The 26,678-nt window shown below is 34.5% G+C and overlaps 4 protein-coding genes across 4 annotated transcripts; all 4 read right to left on the bottom strand.

Moving 5' to 3' along the window:
* Positions 1 to 7,939: 7,939 nt before the first annotated feature.
* Positions 7,940 to 9,280, bottom strand: LOC114423232. The gene is made up of 3 exons (XM_028389907.1): positions 8,885 to 9,280; positions 8,672 to 8,790; positions 7,940 to 8,559 (listed from the first exon to the last, which is right to left on the bottom strand). Exons 1-3 carry the CDS (start codon positions 9,237 to 9,239, stop codon positions 8,314 to 8,316), a joined length of 720 nt encoding a protein of 239 aa, XP_028245708.1. The 5' UTR covers positions 9,240 to 9,280; the 3' UTR covers positions 7,940 to 8,313.
* A 299-nt stretch (positions 9,281 to 9,579) lies between these two features.
* Positions 9,580 to 10,670, bottom strand: LOC114424189. The gene is made up of 2 exons (XM_028391043.1): positions 9,695 to 10,670; positions 9,580 to 9,605 (listed from the first exon to the last, which is right to left on the bottom strand). Exons 1-2 carry the CDS (start codon positions 10,668 to 10,670, stop codon positions 9,580 to 9,582), a joined length of 1,002 nt encoding a protein of 333 aa, XP_028246844.1.
* Positions 10,671 to 14,002: 3,332 nt separating this feature from the next.
* On the bottom strand, positions 14,003 to 16,969 carry LOC114423231 (pentatricopeptide repeat-containing protein At1g05670, mitochondrial-like). Its single transcript, XM_028389906.1, has one exon. The coding sequence runs from the start codon at positions 16,603 to 16,605 to the stop codon at positions 14,377 to 14,379; it is 2,229 nt and encodes a 742-aa protein (XP_028245707.1). The 5' UTR covers positions 16,606 to 16,969; the 3' UTR covers positions 14,003 to 14,376.
* Positions 16,970 to 20,707: 3,738 nt separating this feature from the next.
* LOC114423228 (hydroxyproline O-galactosyltransferase GALT6-like) lies at positions 20,708 to 24,952 on the bottom strand. Its single transcript, XM_028389904.1, has 7 exons — positions 23,798 to 24,952; positions 22,987 to 23,219; positions 22,614 to 22,904; positions 22,373 to 22,501; positions 22,091 to 22,264; positions 21,380 to 21,487; positions 20,708 to 21,181 (listed from the first exon to the last, which is right to left on the bottom strand). Exons 1-7 carry the CDS (start codon positions 24,648 to 24,650, stop codon positions 20,972 to 20,974), a joined length of 1,998 nt encoding a protein of 665 aa, XP_028245705.1. The 5' UTR covers positions 24,651 to 24,952; the 3' UTR covers positions 20,708 to 20,971.
* Between the last annotated feature and the right edge of the window lie 1,726 nt (positions 24,953 to 26,678).

Genomic DNA, 26,678 nt, shown 5'->3' with positions numbered 1-26,678 from the left:
GGAAAGCTCTAGAGAAGAAAGGGGTTAGGGTTGCATATATTCGAGCTATCCAAGATATGTATGATAGGGTATCGACTAGTGTTAGGACACAGGGTGGAGAGTCAGACGATTTTCCCATCACAATTGGTTTGCATCAAGGGTCAACCCTTAGCCCCTACCTTTTTACCTTAATTCTGGATGTCCTCACGGAACAAATCCAAGAGATAGCGCCGAGATGCATGCTTTTTGCAGATGACATAGTCCTCATTGGAGAGTCGAGGGAGGAGTTGAATGAGAGGTTGGAAACTTGGAGACGAGCTCTAGAAACACATGGCTTTCGCCTAAGCAGAAGCAAATCGGAGTATATGGAATGTAAGTTCAACAAAAGAAGGAGGGTTTCTAACTCAGAGGTGAAAATAGGAGACCATATTATCCCTCAAGTCACACGGTTTAAATATCTTGGGTCTGTAATACAGGATGATGGAGAAATTGAAGGGGATGTGAATCATCGCATTCAAGCAGGATGGATGAAATGGAGAAAAGCATCGGGGGTGTTATGTGATGCAGAGGTACCGATCAAGCTAAAGGGAAAGTTTTATCGGACTGCGGTAAGACCGGCGATTTTGTACGGAACAGAATGTTGGGCGGTCAAGAGCCAACATGAGAATAAAGTAGGTGTAGCGGAGATGAGGATGTTGCGGTGGATGTGTGGTAAGACTCGACAGGATAAAATTAGAAATGAAGCTATTAGAGAGAGGGTTGGAGTAGCGCCTATTGTAGAGAAGATGGTGGAAAATAGACTTAGGTGGTTTGGGCATGTAGAGAGAAGATCGGTAGACTCTGTAGTGAGGAGAGTAGATCAGATGGAGAGAAGACAAACAATTCGAGGCAGAGGAAGACCCAAAAAGACTATAAGAGAGGTTATCAAAAAGGATCTCGAACTTAATGATTTGGATAGAAGTATGGTACTTGATAGAACATTATGGCGGAAGTTGATCCATGTAGCCGACCCCACCTAGTGGGATAAGGCGTTGTTGTTGTTGTTGTTGTTGTTGTTGTATTTATAAATATATAAAAGTATTAAAATAGTTATTTATAAAATAATGAAGTAGTCTTTTATTAAAAATAAAAAAATAAAATTATACTTTGATTTTGATCATATATTTTAGTTTGCTAGAAATAGTGATTTGAAGTATAAAAATTTTAAAAAATAAGTTTCTACATTGATTTATGAATATATAAAAGTATAAAAATAGTTATTTATAAAATAATTAAATACTTATTTATGAATTATTAAATAGTAGTTTATAAAATATTTAAAATAAAGCTATAGTTTATTTCGATGATATATTTTAGTATTCTAAATTAATCATTTAATGTTAATTTACATTTTATTTATTATATTTGTTAAAATATAATACATTTAATAATACAATAGGGTTTTAGATGATTTATTAGTTACTTTATTAGTTAGTTTTTGAGTAATAAAATGAAAACATTTTTGTTATGAAATATGAAACTCAACTATTATTTGAACGATGATATTAATTGATATGAATGTGTAAATTTGTAGATTATGGTTAGAATCAGAGAATTGCGTCGGGCTTTAGGTAGAGTTTTAAAAAGAATCTTAGATAGACACGTTATTGGTGATAAGAAAGAAGTCATTTAGCATCGAAGGCCAACAACATCGGCGCGTAGACAATGGGCAGCTGCTGTTGAGGATATTGATCATGTGGGTCATGCTGCTAAGATGTTCATGAGGAGCCACACGAGCCAATTACAAATCATGTAAGTGCTGATATGACTAAGAGTTTTCTAAGCAGGCCCTAAGATACATAAGTGTTGACGTCATATGCTAATCATGTGGCATCATTATTACGTTTGCTAATTACAAGTGCCTTTCATACCTGTGATGCTATTGATGTAGAGGAAGTTGTTGACTTGGTAGTTGAGTTGCTTGAAGTTAGTGGACAAGACGTAAAAGATGAGATTGAGTAATATAGAGGGGCATATGTTCTTCTAGCTTGGATGCAAGATGCTTATCGTAGCAAATGTGACGCAAGACAGTGGACCCTGTGACATCCTGGAATTTCTACCCAGAATTTTGTAAGTATTACATTTAAATAATTATATATATATATATATATATATATATATATATATATATATATATATTCTTGATAGAAGTATGTACATTGGGGGAGAAATACACGGGTTAGACTAATTAACGAAGAGTAACCCATAACTGGACGGTTATAGATTAATTCGTAATTAATTAGTCTAAAAATTATTGTTTTGCATGCATCTTATAATTAAACAAAACCAACCTCTGAACCACGCTCAGGGTCTCATTCTGAGCGTTTTGATATATATATTGCTTACCTTTGAAAACGGGCCCCGACGGGTGCAGAGAAACGCGAAGAACTGGAACCGGAGAGGTGGCACGTAAATCGAGGAAGGATTTCAGCTTCCATAAAGGTCTAGTTTTTTTTTTCTTCTTTTATGGCTGATTATGTGGTCAAGTCAAAGGTAAAGGTGGGCCCTTTTTGCTCCAATTAAAAAAAATGACATGTGGAATTGCTTTTAAAAAGAAAATGAAAAAGAAAAGAAAAACCATTTTAAAAGCCAAATCTTCTCTCTCTTTCTCTAGAAACTTCCAACATAGCTCTCTCTTTCTTCCTCCACGTTTCTTTTTCATTTTCTTCACCACCATTGTTGTCTCTCTTCAAGCTTCAAATCTCCCTTCATTTCCACACCAAATTGCAAGATAAAGCTGTTTTTGGAGTCTAGGAGCCTACCTTTACCTCGTGGGACCTTCAATTTCAGGTAAGGGTGGACTTCTCCTCACTTGAAATCTGTGGGTGTTGGGTTCTTGGGAGCTATAATGGGTAGTTCTACCAGGTTATTACTTTAGGGTAATTGTTTATGAAGGAAATTGTTGTAATTATGCTAAACTTGACATGTTTAATGTAAGCAAAACTGCCCATGTTGATTTAGGGTTCAATAATGATGTTTTGAGATATATGTGTGCTTAAAATGTAGATAGAAAACTGGTAGAGAGGATGGGGAGAGTTAGCTTAGAGTTAAATGTGAGAATGGTAGTGTTGTAGGTGGAAAAGTGTGAGATTTTGAGGTTTAGAAAGCCAAATTTGGTGTTAGTGGAAATTTGAGTTTAAAGTGAATTGATTCTAGTTTAGAATGTCAATTAGGACTTGTAGGAAAGCTTGGTCAGAGCAAATGAGGAAAATTAGTGACAAATGTGAAAGAAAAGAGCCATTTATAGTGTAAATTGAGTGTTGAGAGGTCAAATTTTGAATAGGTGGAGATTTTACCTTAAAATTAGTTTGAGCAAGTCTAATTCAATGTTATAGACTTGATGAATATGAGAGTTTACCCCAAAATCACCCAATTTTCATTTTCAACTTTCAAACCTTGAAAATTCACTAAATTTGGTGGGTTTTGGATACCTATAATTTGCTTTACCTTGGTTTGAAGTTTGTTTTTGGCTTGAACATGATTTATACATGGTTTAGGACTTGTAGGATCCAATTTGAGTGGAATTGGATGCATGTAAGCTAGATTTTGAAAATCTGTAAAATTATGCTGAAAAGCTGCCCAATTATGCAGGAAAAAAAACTGGTTGTGCAGTGCTAGTTTCTGCTGTCACGGGAAAGGTAGTATATCTCGTGTTTTAGACATTCTTTAGCAGATCCCAACTGTCAAAACCTAGATTTTTGTATTAGGAACCTCCAATTAAATTTTCAAGGTGATCCAATGGTTAACAAATCGGGGATGAGGACTTTACTGAGGTATGTTGGTAGGAAAAACTCTATGGAATTTGAATGAATCTTGTGTTAAGATTTCTGCCTCCACTCTATTTTTTTCCAAGGTAGTTTCATGTCAAATGGAATTGAATTGATTTGACATTATGAAGGCTTGGAGGGGTTGATGGGGACCCAGTGCTGAGAGGAACGAGGAGAAGGGCTACATACGTGTATGTGAGCTCAATTTAAAGGTGGGCAACGGGGATGGTGTGCTTATGCTTGGGCTTGTGGAAATGGGATATTTGTTTTGCGCCATCGCCCGATCGCCACCTAGTACCACATATGACGAGTGCCTCATAACCCAATAAGCCTTGTGTGAGAAAGCGTGGAAGAGTCAGTCTTCCAAATTTTATTAGTTAACCACATAGTGGTACCTGAGGATATGTCGCGGGGGTCAGGAGACCTTGGGGACATCAGGTGGGGTGCTATTGCCCAAAACCAAGCTTGGCCAATCCCAACCCAACCCGGGCATAGTCAGTCAGTGAGAACCTGTGACGTACCTCAGCAGGCGAGCTCCTGGCAGTCAACCAATAAAGGAACAAAAGTCCACAAAGCAAGGAGGCTTGTGTGGCGGCTAGCCAGCTATCTATCTTGTGTTTTTATCTGAAAAATTCCCTCTGGTAATCGATTACAAGACATTGTGTAATCGATTACAGGGTTTAAAAATTGAAACAAAACGTAGAGTAGCTGCTAGTAATCGATTACCATTTGTGTTAATCGATTACATAGTGTTATATGCAGCTGGTAATCGATTACCATTTATGTGTAATCGATTACACAATGTAAATTTTAAGTTCCAATGTGCAATGGTTGTTGTAATTCGTTTTTGGGCACTGGTAATCGATTACCAGAGAGGAAATCTCTTGAAAAAGACATTTTGACTGTGTGTAGCCGTTATGGGACGCATTGTATCGTTACCTATGTAGTTAGATTTCTTGTGAAAGAGTCTACCCCCTTTCTTTTATCTCTTGTAGATCGCGATGGCAGCGCAGTTGATCCATGATCGCATCGTGATGGAGTGCCTAGAGGGTGTTTGGGAGACCCTCAAAGGCAATGAGAGGTGCCGATTCCGTGGCACAGTTCGACTCACTGTTACTTCGCTAGTACATCCGGAGCAACCCGCACACACACTTCAGCAGCCTGTGGAGTGGATACTACCTACGCCTACTCCATATCGACTAGTTGAGCCTGTTCAATTGATAGAGGTGTCATCCTCTGAAGAGAATCTTGAAGAGGACCCAAAGGAGTTATCTCCTGAACCTGCTATGGATGCCCCTGACTTACCAGGGGATGATGAGGATCCGCTCCCTGATGTTGATTCTCCAGAGGATATTATGCCAGCATCTGAGGCAGACTCTACAGAGGAGAGTGGCCCTGGAGGGGCAGAGAATAGTGATGACTCTTCATCATAGCAGACGACTCCTTAGATTAAGCGTACATACATTTGTGGGTGGGTGTATCTAGTTCAGACTACTAGGTTTACTCTTTTGATTTTTGGGCGGGTAGACCTCTTGTATATAAATTTTGATGATTGTATATATATTGTGGCTGAAGCCACCACAGTTGTTACCTTTGCTCTGGATGTCACTGTGCTATTTTGCAAACTCTCATGTTTTGGACAGTTTTTGATGATGAAAACAATTATGTTTTATCTTGTTATTTGAAAAAGAAATGTTAACGAACTTTATTTGAAAAGAGTTTACCGACCGCACCTTATTATTTCTCACGTGACGACCCAAAATGATGGCTGGTATTTTTTTCTGAAAAAGAAAAATAGTTTGGAGGTTATAAGTGATCAGAAAGAAATGAATCCGAACAGAGTTGTGAACTGGCCACTCAGGACTCTATAATGATAATTTTCCTTCTGAAATTAATTACCGTGAAATAAATAACAGTGCGAAAAAAAAAAAGAAAAAAAAATTCTCATGGCTTCTATTATTTAATTTATTACTATTAAACCAGTCATTATTTAGGGACGCCACAGACCCTAACAACTCAAGCATATTTATTGCATCTAGTAGATTGTACATTATTTGCTAACAAAAGTGTCACACATATCAGTGTGGTATTCTTGGACGCATTTTGTGACCTCAGGCAATCTAGAGGCTATTCATGGGGAGCGGTTGCACTAGTCCATATGTATGACAATATGAATGTTGCATCCAAGCATACAACAAAACATATTGCAGGTAATTATAATTATTTTTATCATTGTTATATGTTTTAAACTTTATATGTACTATTGATTATAATTGTTTTTTTTAATATATGCAATCTTGGATCTACGAGCAATTTCCTACAATTGTGTCCATTATTGTTGATGAGGATTACCATGAAAGAAAACCACGTGCTTGTCGCTGGAAGTGTCAGAAGGCATTACCAGTGACGACCTATCGTAAGCACTTAGATAGGTTGACGCTAGATGTTTTGTGCTAGATATCTTATGGTGACTATCGTGCATCCATAAAATTTGATCTCATTTCATTATTTTCTAGACATATTAGATGAGGTTTATCTATTGTCAAACACCAACCAGAGAGGGTAGTATGAAAATTTGGTTATGCTCAGACAATTCCTCCACTCCCTACTGCTTCATCTCTATCCATATAGGAGATTAACGATAAATGGCTCCAATTTTCTCAATACCTTGCACTGATTGGACAAATTTGTAGTTCTCCTGGTCAGTGTGCAGTAGATTACATGGAATCTCACCCATTCATGAGTCTGCCACAGTTTGGGGAGCCTCCTAGACATCCACCCATGGTCCATGATGATACATATATTATACCAGATCCACCTGTGTTGCCCGTTCACTCAGTAGCTATGCAACAACCACCTGCACCTGCAACTATTGATGCAGACATGTCTCGACATTTAGTGGTATAATATATTTTCAATTCACTATTACTGATTTTTTTTCTTACATGCTTCCAATATTTATTAGTTATGTGGTTGTCAATGTCATAGGTTGTTGCTTGCCAAAAGATAACAGAAAGCTTAGAATACATAATCAGCATCAGGATGGTCATTGTTGGAACTGATGCATACGCTTTGACTGATCATTATTTAAGATTAGCCAAAGGTGTCACTCAACAAGGAAATGTTTATGTTCGCTCTAGACAAATGAGGGATACACAAGACAGAAATGGTGGTGGACGACGATGATGATAGTTGGGATTGACTGAGAACTATAGGATATTTGTATGCAATATGACTGAGCAGTGATTAATATTTTTATTATTTGATTGACTATATATATGACCAAGGTTTACATTTGCGTCTATTTAGTATTTGACTATTATGTTCTTCCGCAAAATATATTATGTTAAACTATAATATCGACAACATGAGAATCTATAACCCTAAACCCCCTAACTCCTAAACCCTAAACTCTAAGCCCTAACACATAACCCCTAAACCCTACAACTTAAAACCTAACACATAACCCATAAACTCTAAACCCTAAACCATAAACTCTATTTTTTTATCATACATTTTTATAAAAAAAAATTCGCACACGTACCATACCTGGTAAATGATACAATTGTAGTAGTTTTTTGTTGCGAACTTAGAGTACTTACTCTTCCTTTTATCTTTGATAAACCTACCTATTTTATAATCTGAATATTTCAAGAGCTGAATCATACTTCAAAATTAATTTTATGAATGTCCATTCAAAGATACGTTAATTCCCACATTACATGCATTATCCATGGTTGTCACAACTATGTAACTACAAACATTGTCCAAACAATAAAAAAAGGTTCAATCTTCTCCTAAATCAACATATTATGTGATCAACTTCATGTAATTAGTATATTGGTGCATTCGACTAATATAAGGAGTAGGTCATTGTTTTGCTTGATAATGACAATGTGTTAATCATAACAAAGCTATTGGTAGCAAGGAACAATCATCTCTTAGAAATATTTGTTACAAACAATGTTGTTAATGGCGGATGACGGTTCATGGCAGAAAGTCAAAAATCCGCCATAAAAATATGGCGGATGTCATGGCGGACAAAAAAAAAACATATATATAAACTCATTGAAATTGAAAAAAACAAAGGATTGCATTCAAATAAACTAAAAAAGTTTCATGAGTTCATACAATAATCAAGTACCAACACCAAATAAACTCATTAAAGAGTTCAAAATAAGAAAATGATAAAAACATAATGCAAAGTGCAAAGTGAAGGTTGAGGCTCTAATCATCTTCTCCAATCTCAACATAATCATCTTCGTTGTTATCATATGGTAATGGAGCATCTCCCTCTCCCTCTTCCCCATCAGACGCCTCAAAATTGACCATGATTTCTTCTTCTTCAAATTCAACATCAATATTCTCCTCAACATCTAGATCCTCATCATTTTCTTGGACTTCTTTTTTGCTTCCTTGATGAAGATCCAACAATCATTGCCTGTTTTTTAGAAGTTTGGGCAGCAGCAACACTTGTTTTTTGCTTTTTCCGCCTAGTATACATCCTACACTCTCCAACCCCCGAAGCCTAATACACAGTTGCCCAATTTAGAGCATCATCATCTTCAAATACCAAATCATTTCTAGCATCATTATCATCATCTTGATCCATCTCTCCCACGAGCCATTCATTGCATACATCAATATCATTAAGAGAAATTGGATCAATTTCATCTCTTGCATTATATCTTTGCTTCAATTGTTGGTTGTATTTGACAAACACCAAATCATGCAACCTCTTGTGCTCAAGCCTATTTCTTTTTTTGGAATGAATCTACAACATAACAAATAAATGTTGATTTCAATCTCAAATATACTCCAAATAAAACTTGATCATCAAAATTAAATAAAATTAAAAAGTATAGTTAGAGTTTTGTCACAATTACTTGCTCAAACACACTCCAATTTATTTCACATCCTGAAACACTGCAAGTCAAACTCAAAATCTTAATAGCTAGCTTCTGCAAATTTGGAGTTTGTGACCCAAACATTCGCCACCAATATGCTACAATACCAATTACCAACCAAGAGCATAACTTAGAATTCTGAATTATAAAACTAATACATAAAAAAAAAATAGTATGATAAAAGTTTCTTACTAGGAGAATGGGTTTTCCTTTGAGCCATTGCAAAGTCGGAACCAAAGTGGTCAGCACCAATCTTGTAAAGATGCAACTCGGTTAGAATTTTTTGTTGCACATCAAATTGTGGAATCAACTTCTTAATGCACTCAAACAAACCATTGGTGACCTCAAAATCAAACTCCAAGTCAGTGTTGTCATAAAAGAACTCTGGATTTAAGAAGTGGGCAGCAGCATGCAATGGCCTATGAAGCTGACAATTCCATCTTTTATCAATGATTGCAAACACATCTTTGTACTTGCTTTCATTGTTGTTGAAAGACTTGATAATTGTTTCTTTTGCCTTGTCCATTGCTTCATAAATATAGCCCATGGCTGGTTTCCTTTCACCATCCACAAGACGAAGCACTTTCACAAGTGAAGCCATGACTTTAAGAGTGTAAACCACACTATTCCAAAAAGAAGGCATGAGCACTACCTTTGCAGCTTCTTTTCCCTTAGGCTCCTTAGATAGCTTGTTCAAGGTCCATTCATCAGAAGTAAACATTTTTCTAATATTGGCTTTCTCTTTGTGAAGCCTTTCCAAGGTTAAATAAGAAGTGGCAAATCTAGTAATAGCATGTCTCACCAATTCCCTCTTGTTTGTAAAATTTCTCAACAAACTTAAGGTACTAGAATGGGCATAGATAAACCCAACTAGATTAATTGCCCTTCTAATTGTCTTCCTTATCAAGGGAAGCTTCCCAATATCTTCAAGCATCAAATCAATACAATGAGCTGCACAAGGAGTCCAATAAATATGTTTCCTTTTCTCCTCCAACAACTTACCCGCTAAATCATAGTTGCTCCCATTATCGGTTACAACTTGAACAACATTCTCTTCTCCAACTTCCTCCACAATGGCATCAAGCAACTCAAAAAGCTTTTCACCTGTCTTTACAAAATCAGAGCCATCAACAGACTTCAAAAACATGGTACCAGCTTGAGAGTTAATCAAAAAATTAATGATGCATCTTTGTTTCCGATCAGTCCATGCATCAGACATAATAGTACAACCATACTTGACCCATTGCTCCCTATGGCCTTTCATCAAATTTTCAGTATATTCAACTTCCTTCTTCAAGAGTGGAACTCTGATGTCATGATAGCTAGGAATGGGCAAATGTGGCCCATATTGACCAATGGCTGCAACCATGTTCTCAAAGCTTTTCAATTTAATGAGGTTGAATGACAAACCTGCTTGGTACCAAAAGCGAGCAATATGTTGATGCACCTTCAATACTTCATTCTTATCCATTGACTCTCTTATGTTCATTTGCCTCAGCATCTTCATTTTTCTCCGATTGATTGCATTTTCTGGATTCTTACAAAATTTGTCCATTGGTCTTTTTTTAGTCCCACACTTTGTCTTTGCACTTGCAGCAGCATTACAAGAGTCCGCAAACTCATCTTCTTCACTTCCATCACATCCAATCGGTTCACCAAATTCAAAGTCTCTTATATTTGCCATATTACCACTGCCAAAAATACTGTAAGTGGTCCCACTTTTTTTTGTAGCCATATATTCCTTCAACTCTTCGACTACATTTGGGGGAGTTTTCTTGCAAGCTGCAACGTTGCCCGACTTCCCAATCAGGTGTTGTTTGGCTCGGGTTATTCCTCCCTTAGTGATTTTTCCACAGAAATTACAAACAATGGTGTTTGTTTCTCCTTCCACTAGTGAATGGCAATATTTCCAGCCTGGGTCTGCCTTATTTTTCCTCGTTGCACTTGAATTAGCAGCATCGGATGATGGTTCAGCCATTTAAAAGAGGTCTGAACAAAAAAAAAAAATTGTGGTGTTAAATACGAAAAAAAAGGGACTATTAACAGTAAAAAAGGGTGTCAAATAGCAAAAGGAAAAAAAAGTTGTAGACAGAAAAATGGGGTGTCAAACAGCAAAAAGCCCAAAACAAAATTAAAAAAAAAAAAGCAGGTCTGACCCGCATCTTCTTCTTCTTCTTCGTGACTTCGTCTTCTTCCTTCGCGCGTCTTGTTCGTGCGTTGTCGGGGCTCGTCGTCGGAGCTCGTCGCCGTCGTTCGTGCGTTGCTGGGGCTCGTTGCGATGCGTGCGCGTGCGAACTGCGGGAAGGGGTGGTGTCGCGGCGGCGGCTGGGTGCGGCGGGGTGCGGGAGTTACGCAGGCAGAAAAGGTTCTGAAGGTAAGCTTTTGGAGGGACGCAGGTAGGCTGAAGGTAAGCTTTTGGAGTCTTTTATTTAATGAATAACCGGGTAGGGTTGGGTCGGGTCGGCCCAACTCCTACCGCGGACAAAACCCACCAAATTCTGCCATTTCCGCCACCCCGCCACGACAGCCATGGCTATGGCGGCCGCCATGGCGCCGCCATCCCAAACCCGCAACGCCACCGCTATTCAGTGGCGTTTTTTCGAAAATCCGTCACGGAAAACCGCCATGGCGCCGCCATGGCCGCCATTTAACAACACTGGTTACAAAGACAAATACACATTCAAATGTTCATAACACATGTTATAATAAAAAAATTAACAAACGGAATGGTTATTGCTATAACTAAACAAAATGATTGTCATACACAAACTAATACATATAATGCAATGAACAGAGTATTTCTCGATGGTTGACTTCTAAAAGGAAAAAATGTCATGCTTTCTTGGAGAGAAAGAGAAACAAGGATGATGTTATACCTTGATGCAATCACATAACCCATATCGATAATATTCATTCATTTATCCATGGTTACTTACACGTAACAATTCTAATCAGTATTATTAAAAAAATATTTATCCATGAATATGTAACTAAAAACTTATATACCATGGATAATCCATCAACAAGTAGCGACCACTTTAACTCCTCATATTTGTCTATGCCATCAAGCAAGTGTATATACTCATCAGACCATTGTCCAAGTTCTTTCAACAAATTATTACGAACCAAAAACCATAAATCTTCACCCATACCTAATAAGGTAGAAATTACACGATATCCACAATTACCATTAGCTTTGACATGGACAATGTTTTCAATGAAATCATGAATGCATAGATGAAATTGATCCAACATTAACATCTTCCTCTTTGGTTTTGTTTGTTTAGATGATGATGCAAAACATTTCAGTGTGGAATTGCTATTTTGCACCAAATGTAATGCATCTACATACTCCTAGTAAGACGAATCACAATTCGTTGATCTTTGTTGTTTGGTGATTTGTTTCTTTTGAGCACTTTTTGTTTTGATATTTTTTGGAGGAGCACACATAAAATTTAGATCAGGGTAGACAATTTTTCAAAATTTACTCTTTAGAGTCATTTTGCCACATACATCAAGCTCTTTAAACCACTAGGATATGGCTTTTATCTCTTAGGTTATACAGACTTTGAACTCAAATAAACCTTAGTCTGAAAAACTTGGCTTCCGCTAAAACATATGAATTGTGTCAACTGGTATGCTACTAACAACATATCTAGCTAGCTCACGTGCACATGAAAGATCATGAGTAGTTCTCATAATACATCCACAACAAGAACTATCAATGTTAGCATAATTCACTCGCTTAGATTAGGTATGCTTGGCAGTTTATGTGTTGGAAGTAGGGAATTAGTTTAAATAGGAAGAGAGAGTAGAAGATGGGGAATTTGCAGATTTGTTATCATTTGAGAAACTGAGCATGACCTCTATTGTAGGAAGGGGAAACCCTTTGTGAAGGAGAAATAAATCCCAGGTTCTTTGTAATTCATAAACACTGACAAGGCATAATTTTTCCTTTTCTTTCTCTGTTTGTCTCATCCCCACCCCCCGAAAACTTATAACCCATTTCTGGTCTCCTCAAATATACATTTGAATCCATTATTTACAACTAAAATTTTCTTGTAATTAATGTACTCCTATGCCCTAGAACTAAATTATTAACTAGAATTTATTTTAATGGATTCAAGCAAATTAATAGAACTAGTACAGAGAAATGAAAGAGAGCGAAAATATATGAATCTTTATTGAAGATGTTTCAGTCCACCAACCCAGTATCAGTGTGATAATCAGATCTGTCTCAGAAACTAAGAATACAGAATACAACTCAATATTAGGCTCTTTTGAGTGGTCTGTCACATTCCCACCTCACTATCTTTCATGATAACAATCTGCCCTTTCCCTTTATCCCTCCTTTACTATTTAAACTATTCTGCTATGCTAACTGATAATTTGTTTATAATTTATATCAATAACTATTCTGTATTTGTTACACTTTTCTTTAATCCCCTTCTAACCCCACCCCCAACCTTTTTTCCTTCTATAGTAAATTTTCTTTATTAGGGGTCTCCTATCACAGATGAAATCAAACTGTCACATCATATAATCTTTTTACAAAAGAGTGATGACATTTTTACATTAGAAGTAATGCTTCATTCAAGTATACAAAAGATAGAAATTTCAGCAAGATTTAATGAATTTAATATATTAGCACTTGCATCAATCGCAAAGTACAACATCATTGATTATTGTTCTCCGTAACAGGTCTTAAAGAATGGGAAAAATACCAGAAAAAAGAAGATTGCAATAGTTGCTTTCATTTAAAATTTCTATTTACATGTTTCCATTATGTGTGTATGTGCATGCAGATGAATTACAATTGTTTCGTATACAGCACATCCATCTTGCACAACCCCAACACTATTTAGATCTCAATGTCATCGAAGTGCCTGATTTTGCTCTTTTGCAGTTGCCAATTATTGTTATTATTCTTCAGAACAACTAAACTCGTGTACATAATTCAGATTACCATTTCAGATATTTTTTTAACCAATTAGTTATGACTGAAATTTCTAACAATTAATTTATTCCTTCCAACAAATTAACTAAAACAAATTTTAATAGATTCATGCAAACCAATTTTTTCAAACCATATAATCTTTCAAATTCCATTAAATATTAATGATGCTTTTACATCTGCAGTAATGCTTCATTCAAGCAAACAAGATAGAAGTTTCAGCAAGATTCCTTTAGAGAAATTTAAAATTTCAGCACTTACACGATTACATCAACTCCAAAGTAAATCATCATTGATTACAGTTACAGTTATCTATAACAGGTCTTAAAGGATGGGAAAGCAACACCAGGAAAATAGAAATTGCAAGAGTTACTTCTATTTAAAATCTCTATTTAGTATTGACATTTTTCAATTAAAAGAAATCTCTATTACATTTGTAGAAATGCCTATTACATTTGTTTCTAGCACAACCACAAACAATATCCTAAAAAAATTTGAAGTTTCCTTTGAGGATGTAAACCTCCTGTGTGTTTGTGTGTGTTACTGTGATAATCTGCTTCAGTGTTTTGGAAAATACCTGGGAAGTCAAGTGTCACTCTTTTAATAATGAGGTAACTGGTGTCATGATATGCAAGTTACTTTCAATGGAACTACCAAGAAAGAAGAAGCAGACACAAACAACAATTACTGCCTGATAATTCCATCATAAACTAGCATACACAGTAGTCAACTAAGTTTTCTTAACAAGACATTTCTCTATTGCTTCATCACAAAGCTCAAGAGTATTTTCCCAGTTCCCTTCTTCATAGTTTACGTCAACGAAAATATCATATATCTCTTTTTCTGCAATGAACCCATGTGTTCTCATCTCCTCAAATAGCTTCCTAGCCTCCTCAAATTTCTTCCTCTTATAGAAACCCTTTATAAGAGAATTATAAGAAGCAGCAGTTAGACTAAATCCCTTTTCAACCATTTCTTTATGCAAGAACCATGCCTCTTTCATATTTCTAGCTTTACAATGCCCTTTAATCAAAATATTATAGGTATTCATGTCAGGCACCACTCCTTGAGCATGCATCCCCTTATAAATCTCGATAGTGGCACGCATATTATTTCTAATACAGTACTGCTTCATTAGAGAATTGAATGTTGTGGCATTAGGCATTATACCTTTGTCCAACATCCATTTGATTAGTCTTTCACCATCTTCCAACATCCCTGACATGCAAAACCCATTCATTAGCACATTAAATGTAACAATTGTAGGTTGAAGTCCTTTATCAAGCATAATCCGCAGCAATTCATGAGCCTTGGCCATTTCACCCATCTTACAGTAAGCATCCATGATTGTAGTATATGTAATAGTGTCAGGAAAAAACCCTGCCAGATCCATTTCTTCCATAAGTTTTACAGCTTGCTCTATATTTCCTACCTTACAAAGACCATTGATTAATGCGTTATATGTGCAGACATTTGGTTGAAGGCCCTTTTCGGACATTTCATGAAGAAGCTCATTTGCTATATCTACCTCTCCACATTTACACAGGCCATCAACTAATGCAGTATAAGTGACAACATTAGGAGTCAGACCCTTCTCAACCATCTGGTTGTGAAGAGAGAATGCCTCTTTCATTTCCCCGGCCTTGCAATACCCATCAATAAGAGCAGTATAAGTAACTTCATCTGGTTTCAACCCTTTACTGAGCATTTCACTAAACAGTTTGCGTGCTTCCACCACCTTTCCAGCTTGACAGAGCCCATGAATCATGGAAGTATATGTCACAAAATCAGGAACTATTTTCTTACGCTTCATTTCATCAAAGAGTTTGTATTCCACGGAAACATTCCCAGACTTGCCAAAACCACTGATGAGAGTTGTATACACCACATTATCAGGAAAAATCCTCTGATTTTTCATCACCCTCAAGACTTGCTCCGCTTCGACTACTCTACCAGTCTTGCAAAGAAAAGAAATTATGCTATTGTATGTGTACTGATTTGGTTTCAATCCCTTTCTCTGCAACTCTTCCATGAGCTTCAAGACCTTTCCTAGCTGTTCAACCTGACAATATCCATCAACTATAACGCTATAACTAACAACATCCGGAACATTCCCCCTAAACTCCATTTGTATGAGCAAACTATGAGCTTCTTTTACCTTACCCAATTGACAAAGCAAATGAAGAATAATATTATACGACACAGTGTTCCAACAAACACCCACTTCTGAATACTCTCTGAACACCCTAAATGCCGTCCTTATCCCATCAAAACTGTTAGATAACCTAGCTAGAAACAAATTACAAGAATCTACAGAAACAAGAACACCGTAATTTAACAACTTATCAAACAGTTTCCCGGCTTCCAGAAGCAACCCTGCCTCAACAAGAACTTGGAAGAACACATCAAACACAAGGGGATGTGCACCCCAGTCCTTGTAAGTATAAATCAACCTCTCAGTAAATCGATCAAACGAGTTACCAACATCCAAATGGGGCTTTTCCCAGAACTCAAAAACCAGCCTGTGAGCCATTCTCAAATCCTTAGAAGCCACAGCAATCTGAACCACAATGCAAAGGGATTCCAAGGAAGGGTCCCGGCGCAGGCGAGCCCAGTCGAAGAAATCCAACACGAGTTTATAGTCATCCCTGATGCTCATAAGAACCCAAATGAGATGGTCAGGCCTGAACTTTGACTCAAAGGGCTTGAGAATCCGGCGAAAAGGCTCGGCGCGGCGCTGCTTAATGGTGGTGGAAATGTGGTGCACAAAGTCAGTGTCTGTGACTGAGGGCTTTCTCGGGGAGTAATCAGGAAAAGGTCTTGCATTGCTTGAACCCAAAGAAGTGGAAAATTTCACACTCAAACATCTTCTTGGACCAAAACCCAGAAAGGGATTATGATGACAATGATAGTGATAGTGAAAACAATGGAAATAAGAGGAGATAGCTACTCTCTTCATGTGCAAAAGGTAAACCCATTACACAAGTTTTGAACTTTCTCTACTCTGCCAAAAGAGAGGGTTTTTCATCGTCAATTCAAAATTTGCAAGCAACAACCTTTGGTGGGGTTCTATCACGGAAATCAGAAGCCCGACACAGCCCGAGAATAATTGCACTATTTTCTTCTCTTTTTTTTCTTAGTATAAACAGAGAGAAAAATAGAGTGAAATGAATGATGAAAGAACCTGAGAAGATAGAGAGAGTGAATGAGAAAGCTCTAATCTTTTGGTCTTCGATTTGGAGTGCGTTAAGAGGTTGCGGCTATTCTCACTGAAAATTTGCAAAGGCGAAGATGGAGCAAGGCCAAGGCTACTGCGGAAAAGTCCCAAATTTTATCACCGTAATAATTTATTTGAAAAACAATTTAATTATTCATTTAGTGATTTTAAAATATTTTTTTTTAATTTCTAAAGTTTATATTTTAATTTTTAAAATATTTTTTTGTTAAAATTTTTTAACTCCATGAGTTAAAATTTTTAATAAGAAACAACTTCTGAAAATTAAAATATAAACTTTAAAAATTAAATAATTCACTTATTAAACTTCATGGACTAAAAAATTATCTTATTAATTATAAAGATTAAAAAAAATAAATTTAAAAATTATACGGACTAAATAAATAATTAAATCAAAAATTACTAATGGTGATTTTTAAGAAAAATAATAATCATTTTTTCTTGAATACGTAAAATAAATTCATCTCTGAAAGATGAAAATTCAAATTTTAATTCTCAAAAGTAAAAAAAGGTACGATACATTCATTCATTCGTTAACTTTCATCTATTACCGTTAATGAAAGAGCATGTATGACATAGGGACAAAAATATCACAAAAATGATAGTCAATATGAATATCTTCGATTGGGTCTCAAAAGTGAATCATGGGAAAGGATTTATCATGTAAACTTTTGATTTTTTTTTTACTTGATAGACTTCTTTTTTTCCTTGCCTTTTCTTCATGTCGCACTCTTGGAATGTGTTTTCTCTTCCTTGTCTTTGGAATGTGTTTTCTCTTGGCTCCCTCCGAGGAAGGACAACACCTATTTTCTGGCGACGACCACCATAGCCGTGGTGTATGAGGTTCGCATTTTGGCTATTGAAGACGAAGGTTCTAAGAGTCCTTCCCTAGAGAGAATGGGAGAAGAAGAAAAGACAAGGAAAAAAGAGTTCAGTAGGCAAAAAATCAAAACTTCACATGACAAATTCGTCTCTCTGACTCACTTTTGGAGAGTCAATCAAAGATAACCATATCAACAATTATTTTTGTGACATTTTTGTCCATCTATGCCTTGTAGGCTCTTTCATTAACGATAATAGATAAAAGTTAATAGATGAATTAATTTGTTGTACTTTTTTACTTTTCGGGATTAAAATTTGAATTTTCATCTTTTATGGATAAATTTGTCAACGTTTTATACATTCAAACACAAAAATGACTATTTATCCTTTTTATCTATAGTATGTTAGTGTGTATGTGTGTGTTTTAAAGTAAAAATTAGAGAATTGTCTAAAAGAATAGTAGGAAATTAGAGAAGAAAAATACTACTACTAAATAATTATCTATTTTCTTTTGATTAATTGAAGAGAAACTGTAAAGAAAAAATAAATAAAAAATTAAAATTTAATTTTACATTTTACATTTTACGTCCCAAACAAAAGGGAACTTTTTTTTAGAGGAACAAAAGTGGACTTAAATTTAAATTTACTATAATTGGTTTTTAGGGAAAAAGAGTGTTAAGCCTCCATAAATTATTATTTTATTTCAATTAATCTTAATCTTTACTTTTGTAAATAGACACCATAAAATTTAAATTTATTATGATTGATATTTAAATTTTAACTTTTTTTTAAATATGCATCTTGAACTTTAGTTACATTTCAATTGGTACATCTTGAACTTTAATTGCATTTCAATTGTCCTTTAAAATTTATCTTTCTTACAAATAGCTTTTTTCCAAGTTAAATGTTAATTATTCATTAGTTGTTTTACAACTAATTTTTTCATATTTAAAATATAATAAAGAATATAAATTATATATATAAGAGGAATAATAACATCAATAAAAAAATCATTTGATTTTTAATTCTAAATCTTATTATGTTTTAATGTTTGGAAAAGTTATTTATAAAAATAAATTAATAAATAGTTGAGATTAAATAATTGAGATTCTCTTGTTAGTAATTTAAATCCAATTTAACATAAAGAGATTGTATATGAAAGGGATAAATTTTAAGAATTAATTGAGATGAAAAGTATTGTGCAACTTAGTCCTCAACTAGTGTGCTTAAAAATGTGTTATTTAAAACCTATTATCTTTCTCTTTCAAAAAAAATATATAAATTAGATTTTAGATTTATAATGAACAATTTAGTTTCTGATATTATATTTTTTTTAATTCTTGATCATTTCTTGAAAAATAGATGGAATTCAATTTAAATATAAAGATAAAAGAGAGTAAATTGAAAGAAATCAATAATTAAAAAATTATAGCATACAAACAAAGGTAAAATTAAAGGTAGTTTGAAATGGTTGAGAGGGAACTTTTTGGCTAATTGTAGAAATAATAAGTGGATTTTACCATAAAAAATAGAGTAAATAATATTGAAAATATCTATTTGAGAAAGTCAAAATGATAGTTGAAAGTTGATAAAATAGTTAGAAGTTGAAAAACTAACTCATAGTCTAAAATTGATTATTGATAACTGAAAATTATTAAATTAACTTATTGAATTATAAGTATTTAATAAAATTATCTATTGAAATAATTGATAATTATAAAATGACATAAATGAACATATTTTTATGGAAATTTTATAAATGTGGTGACTAGCAAATAATTTTGAGGCTCCAGCTAATCTATGGGAGACATCATGATTAATTTATCTCCTTGTAAAATTCACCATGGAGTTTGAAAATTTATTTAAGTGTTGTTTACACATAGTCAGGATATGATCTACTTTTGAGTGACGGGAAAACTCAGGAGAATAGGCTTTCATATGTTTGTTAGAAAGTAATAAAAAAATATTTTCAAACATATCTCATTTTCAATAATTCATATTTTACATGTTCCTCTATCTTCTTATTCTCATGTAAAGAGAGAGACTCTTACAATCTCATAGGAATGTTTGAAATAATTTATCTTTCTTTTTATTTAACATCATTTATTTATTTAATATTTTTATTTTAAAATTAAATTAAATTTAAAACATTCCCATGAATTAGAAATATATACCAAACATCTTTAATTGGAATGACATTCTCAATAATCAATTCCCAGAAATATTATTTCCAGAAATATAATCAAATCCGTTACACAATGATCTCCTTATAATTGAGCCCATTAGTAACATATTATCACAATTCATATTTATTTCATAGATGACTAGTTAATTTTTAGTCTATTTGTCAATATATTAATTAATATTATATTATAAATTTGAATACTTATTCTTGAAGAAAAATATTTTTAAAAACTTTTTATTTCTTATAAAGCCAATATGACTTCTTTTTTTAATTGCTGAATACCAATATGACTTCTCCTACATCAAGTATTTCATTTTCTTTTTATTTAATTTTTTAATTCTCAATAAGATTATTACTTAAATTTAGTTAATCCCAAATTAAATTTAAATTTTAAATCTTAATACTTCATATCAAATCAAATTAAATCATCTTTCTTTTCTAAATACATTGGATATTGATACAAACTCAATTATTATTCTTTTATCAACATAACATTAGTGCAAAGCATTCACTGATTTTAAATTTTACGTGCGTAAGTTAGTAGAAAAATTCTAGCCTTGAAAGGGGCTATTCATAAATTTCTCTAGAATTTCAAAACTCTTTTCTCATTAATTTATTTGCATTAAAAAAATAAGAATATTCACTATTAATAATAAAGACACATTATACTTTATTCCTTTAAAATACCAGTGCAATACACCCAATTAAATGAAGGGCAGATTGAAGGTAGTGATGCCTTTTCCCCTCCCAATTAAATGAGAATTCCCATCTACCATAACTATACTCACTAATAATAATTTTGCCATGACAAACAAAATATGAAGTCAATGCAGAAAAAATCATTTCATTCGGCTTCTGTTACATTCTCTACATTACAAATTTACAAACCATTGGTTTGCTCCTTCAGCAATAGCTGCAGTATCCAACTTTATATGATACACCTAGGCCTTATATTTTTGGGAGAATCGAAAAGAAAAAAAAAAAAAAGAGGTTAAACAATAAATGAATATGCGGACATCATAAAGGTCCTCAGTGCCTATGTACATAAATATAATACGAATATTATGATCATAGACTATGTTATTATCTCATGTTGCAACATAGGGGTTGTCCCTTTTGTTGCAACTTATCCCACATACAGGTCATTTGTCTTGGAGATTGGTAATGTGCAGTGAAGTAATCTTCAATGCACCCAAATTGGCAGAACTTGAAGCTGTGCACATACTCAACTGGCCTTGAACTGTTGAATTGCTCTACCCACATTCCCATGCTCACATCCTCCATTTTAAATAACTACAACACATTGAAATTGTCATCAACGAACAGCCAACACTTTCGCCCGGTATGTCAAGACAGAAGTATATAAACACATTCATGCAAGTTCACACACAAGTATGCGTGGGTGCACACACACACACACAGGAAATGAGGTAGAGACTGGCAAACACAATCAAGGACAAGTCAACAAGTTAAGATCATTTGTGAACATACTTTTAATCTGTGCTTCTCGAAGTTGGATACAATGAACCGGGCAATGTCTGCAGAGATTATATAGCCTGGACCATTAGCATAGGTAGGATACTCTTCCTCTGACCATTCCTGATAGTTATGAACAACAAATTTCAAAGACAAAAAAAAGGCATAAAACAGTTAGCAGTTTTCTCATGTGATAACAATTTCAGTCTTGAAAATCCAAGGCAATGAGTGTCGCAAATATTAGCATAGAACTTCCTAATTTAAGCTCACTGAAATGCAATCATGTTACGTGTTAGTTGTAACTCCTACAGTCATATGCCTAAACAGAATATTTGATCATTTAAGAGCAGAATGTTAAATGTTCTGTAATCATCCACTCAGAATGTCGCTACATGGAGAAAGAATATCCATGATCAAGGTATTAGTAGTTTCTTTAAATACTCCAATGTAAATAAGACACCTTTGAAGCATTCTGGGAAAGTTAAAACTGTGGTTACAGAATTAATAGAATTTCAACAATCACCAATACTGCATCTCATAACAATTTGCAACCATGTACTACAAAAAACAATTAGTAAAAAAATATGTAACAGATAAAGGAAAAAAAGTAAGCAACTGTGATTAAGCCGTAATCCACAATACAATATAGTAAGCTAACTACGTATGCTAAAGAAAGATAGGCAATAAATAGAAAGCATAAAAGCAAAACTATGAGAAAAATTATACCTCATATGTTACTGCCCATTTGCCAGAACGTAGTGGCCTATGGTGGTAATTCATATTGCCAATATAGAGACTTCTACCACTTCCTATTTTTCTTGCTTCACTGATGATAGAATCTATTCTGACAAATGTGTCATCATCGCACTTCATGATATACTTGGCAGCCACTGAGCGAATCTGCAAATAACCATTTTCAATAACAGTCAATAAAGAAACTCAGATAAGATGCAGGGAACAGAAAATTTAAAACACAAATGAGCATTATTCAACTCTGCAATTACTCACCCCATATTCAGTGATAGCTATCGTCTTCAACACAACAAGGTCATAATGATCCATGTAGGGGACTATAATAATATCGCCAAAATAATCTGTTTCTTTCTTTATCTCCACATTTAAATCTTTCCTTCCATGCTATTATATGAGAAATGAAAAATGAGAAAAAAGTAAATATTTTTAACAAGAAAGGTATTTGTGGATTATATTTTATCATTCTTGGTGGGCAGGGAAGATGCAAAACTCTTACCAAGGCAACAAAGAATCGAGCCACGACATTTGAAGATTTAATTAGTTTATGTTGCATCCATGATTTCCTTACTGCCATCCGTTCAGCAAAATGGTTGCCAGCAGAAAGTATTCCAATGAAAAGCTCCACATTCACATGGAGAAGAGGTGGAACTTTCCATTGAGGAAGTAATTCAAGATGCATCTGTGGAGCAAAACTTGGATGTGATGAGGGTAAGGAAGCTGCAAATATAGAGTGCACATAAACATCTCCTTTTATGGATAGACCAGTCGCATCCTCAAGAGAAAAGCCCTAAGAATATAGCATAAACAATTTAGAATTTTAGATATATCTGAATTCACAAAGTGAAAGGAGACATGATTGGTGTACCAACCGTGCGATAGGGAAAAGACGTCACATGCCTTCCATCCACACTAACATGGTAACCTTCCATGCCAGCACTCACGGTGAGAACAAATAATCTCCCCTCTACAAAAGGGTATGGCCAATCTATAGTCACCTTCTTAGTTCGCCCTATCAGTCTACTTAACCACCATGTTGCCTTTGCCTCTTCTGTGTGGCTATCGTCATCACGAATCCACTTTTCACATTTCACCTGTCCATCAACTTCATAAAGCACAGAAAATCAGCAAAGGGGGCAATGTCCCTTGGAACTGACATGCTAAAGAGAAAAATGAAGCACACAAATGCACACATTCACCAAAGAGAACGAAAATGGTAATAACAGAAAACAGTCTAATTCACAGATCACAATTCAGACCATAATGAATTAAAAAAAAACAGAAATTATGTCCATGGAGATTAAGGCCCTAAAAAATTCTACATATATACACTTATGAAATTAATAGAAAGGTGACCAGTGAGGAAGGTGGGGACTGTTATTTACAATTTAATCTCTAAAATTAACTTCTTATATCACTCACGGATCAACTAACCGAGCACCTAATACACATTTCCAGGTATTTGGTAAACCCCTTACACAAATAAAAAAAAATGCTAATACAACAACACAGTCTTATCCCACTAGGTGAGGTCTGAATCAGACAAAAACAATGTAAATCATCCTTTTAAATGCATTTCACAAAAACAATTCAAAACCATGATGCCAATCAAAGAAAACACATAACAACGATAACATAAACCGTTTTCTTAACCGGAAAAAGAGAAAGGTTGAAATGAATCACCGGTATCCTCGTCGGCCCGGGACTTCCATCCCTCACACCTTAGAGCAGACCCCCACTGCATCCTGTAACAAGTGTTCTGCTCAATCACAGGCCTCCCACTATAGTCCCCCTTCAACCTGGGATTGAAATGCAGTATCCTAGGAGGCTCTTCCTTGTCCACACTCTTCAAACCCTGAAGCTCCATCATGAACTGTGACACCATCACCTTCCCCTCCTCTTCCTTCACCACAGCTATCTTAGGATCATCCTCCCAGTGAGCCCAACGTGGGGTCCCCACAACAGTCACATGAGACCCCAATGTCAAACCACAAGGAAGCACCATCACCATTACCCCTTTCTTCTCCTTCAATTCAGACCCAGATAATGAAATCGAATTCTTGCACGAATCAGAAAGGTTCTCAGCCTTGAACCTTGCCACATCATCCATGGTTTCTTTCACACTCTCAACTTGTTCCCAGAGCCTCTTCCCTTCAAGCCAAGCATGCCTAGCAGCATTGTGGAGTTCAGAAACCATATTTTCTTCCACAGTGGTGTCGTTCAAAGCCTCCATGAAACTCAAGGTGGAAACTTTCTGCAACCCCTGCAAGGCTTTTCGATGAACCGAACCTTGGAACACTCCTTGTGAGGGAAAGTTTGAGGCTTTGCTGAAATGGGTATGTTGCTGTTGCTGTTGGTCTTCATTCCCCAGCAATGAAGTCACTGACACAAACCTAGTTCTGAAACCAAGAAAAGTTTCGATTTCGAAGGTGGTGAAGAGCAAGTAGAGGAACATCACAGCCATGAAAATTTGAAGAGGTTTAGGCCTGTTGGGTAGGAGCGACAACAATGGGTATAGCTTCTTTACCCTCTTCATTGTTCTAAAAAATCACACTTTTTTTTTCTTTTTTTTTTGTATCAGGTTGAATAGAATGAGGTGATTGGTGATTTCTTTCTATGCCCACCCAGAAGAATCAGAAGCAATGGGATTTTTTTTTCCTTTTTTGAGTAAAGTTCAATGCATCATCAACAATGGCTTTGGCCTTTGGAAGCTTAGCCGTAAAGTGGAATGGAATCAACAGGGGCCAGCTTGTGCACACCCAAATTTTGATCACATAAATGCAAAAAGAGAACCAGAGAAAGCTTGTCTCCGTGTAAAGGTTGAGATTTTGTTAAAAATTTGATTTTTTCTTTCTTTATAAATTTAAATTTGATGTATCATTATGTTGTAAAGTTTCTTATAACAGAGTAGTCGAGTTAATTAAGGCTTCGGTTTGAATAATATGAATAAAAAAAGATGGTAAAAAAAATTTCACTAAAAAGATCAAACAAAATTTGTCAAGAACAATTCAACAGTCGCAGAGTTCGAATAATATGTATGAAAATGTAAATTTTAACTTAAGTAAGATTATTATAAACCTAAAAAGGCAATCTAACTAATTTTTGTTAAAGATTAATTGTCAGAATATTTTATATCATACTAATAAAAAAATTGTATCTATTAAAATTACTCTAATTATAGGTTTTTAACTTGAAAATATATATCCACAATTTTTTGCAATCAGAACAGAATCTATTAAGCCTTATTTTACAAATTAATAAAAAGAAAATGCAATGATCAAATAATTTATACTCTGCTGAGGTGTGAAAATTTCTCTTTTATGTTATGGGGCAGCATTAAAGAGTTAGAGAGACATGTGGTGATGAATTGTACACCTCACATTCTTCAGCCTCCAGCTCCAGCTGGGGTAGTTGGTCAACTTGCTTTCATTCTCTATCAAGCAAACACAGTTTGGCTTTGCAATAAAATAATATAAACCTAGTTGCTTTACATTGCACGAGTTAAAATATTGCTATCTTTATTCTAATAAATTAAGAGTATTTACTTTACATAGAAGAAAAGGCATAGAATTGAGTGAGAAATCGAATAAACAAAACGAAGGGGGGAAAAAAGAAGAAAAGAAGAGATCGAATTTGTTTGATTTTGAAAGTTTGAGTTGGGAACTCGAAGACCGTTGAAAGAATGAGTTCATTTGAAGTGGGGGACCCTTAGCATAGGAGATGGCTTTGGACAGTGGACACAGAAGAGAAGACACTGGCTTGGAGATGGTGATGCACTTGAGATGGACATATCACATGTTATTTTTCGACATTTTGTTTTCCTTTCATCTTCCCTTTCAGAGCACTGTGCTTGGTAACAAGAAATATGTAGTTGTCCAATGATTTAAGCTTTAAAGTTAGGAATGTTAATTAACAGATTTTTTTTACCAATATTTTTTTAGTCTTAAGTGAAAGAACACAAGTATCTCATAATTCATCGGATCAAGAACTAATCTTATTTAGGTGTAATAATTATTGTTAGTCTAATGAAATTTTACACTGTGATTTTTATAAATATTTATGTAAATAATTTTTGAAAAAAAATATAATCAATCAAACAATTAACTAAAACAACACAATTTTCAATCATTCAAACTATCTATATTGTATCTTTATTTATATAGTTGATTTTTTTAATCATTTATTGGTTCTAATTTAATAATAACATTATATCAAAATTTAAATTATTTATTATAAATCTAAAATATAATTATAACATATACAGATAAGTACATGTATTTATCTTGTATATTTAGGTTGTGTTAGGCAAAACTAGTTGATATCTAAAAGTTAAAAAGTTAGTTTATTAAATTTGAAATATTCATTGAAATTAACTGTTAAAGTAGTTAAAAAGTATCAAATGATATAAAAATAATAAAATCACGATTTATTTAAAGAGATAATAAGAAAAATAAATAAATATATCAAGAATAAAAGTGTAAGAAAATATAAAAAATTAAAAGTTAACATTTAAAAAAATGTTATTTCAAATAAGTTTCAAAAATATTAAAAACTACTATGAAGT

Source organism: Glycine soja, chromosome 8, assembly GCF_004193775.1.
Source record: "Glycine soja cultivar W05 chromosome 8, ASM419377v2, whole genome shotgun sequence".
In the NCBI taxonomy this organism is placed as follows: domain Eukaryota; kingdom Viridiplantae; phylum Streptophyta; class Magnoliopsida; order Fabales; family Fabaceae; genus Glycine; species Glycine soja.
Note: the sequence above shows the minus strand (reverse complement) of the source record. Positions and strands in the feature narration are given on the sequence as shown.

What these genes read in the sequence shown, in the direction of transcription:
- LOC114423231 (XM_028389906.1), bottom strand. Translation starts at nt 16,605, where the DNA reads ATGAAGAGAGTAGCTATCTCCTCTTATTTCCATTGTTTTCACTATCAC.
- LOC114424189 (XM_028391043.1), bottom strand. Translation starts at nt 10,670, where the DNA reads ATGGCTGAACCATCATCCGATGCTGCTAATTCAAGTGCAACGAGGAAA. An exon ending in GAGCAACTATGATTTAGCGG is followed by an intron (nt 9,606 to 9,694) that starts GTAAGTTGTTGG and finishes GATATTGGGAAG; the next exon opens with CTTCCCTTGATAAGGAAGAC.
- LOC114423232 (XM_028389907.1), bottom strand. Translation starts at nt 9,239, where the DNA reads ATGGGCTATATTTATGAAGCAATGGACAAGGCAAAAGAAACAATTATC. An exon ending in AAGGAAAACCCATTCTCCTA is followed by an intron (nt 8,791 to 8,884) that starts GTAAGAAACTTT and finishes TTGGTATTGTAG; the next exon opens with CATATTGGTGGCGAATGTTT. An exon ending in ATTGGAGTGTGTTTGAGCAA is followed by an intron (nt 8,560 to 8,671) that starts GTAATTGTGACA and finishes GTTATGTTGTAG; the next exon opens with ATTCATTCCAAAAAAAGAAA.
- LOC114423228 (XM_028389904.1), bottom strand. Translation starts at nt 24,650, where the DNA reads ATGAAGAGGGTAAAGAAGCTATACCCATTGTTGTCGCTCCTACCCAAC. An exon ending in CGTCTTTTCCCTATCGCACG is followed by an intron (nt 22,905 to 22,986) that starts GTTGGTACACCA and finishes CTATATTCTTAG; the next exon opens with GGCTTTTCTCTTGAGGATGC. An exon ending in TAGCTATCACTGAATATGGG is followed by an intron (nt 22,265 to 22,372) that starts GTGAGTAATTGC and finishes GGTTATTTGCAG; the next exon opens with ATTCGCTCAGTGGCTGCCAA.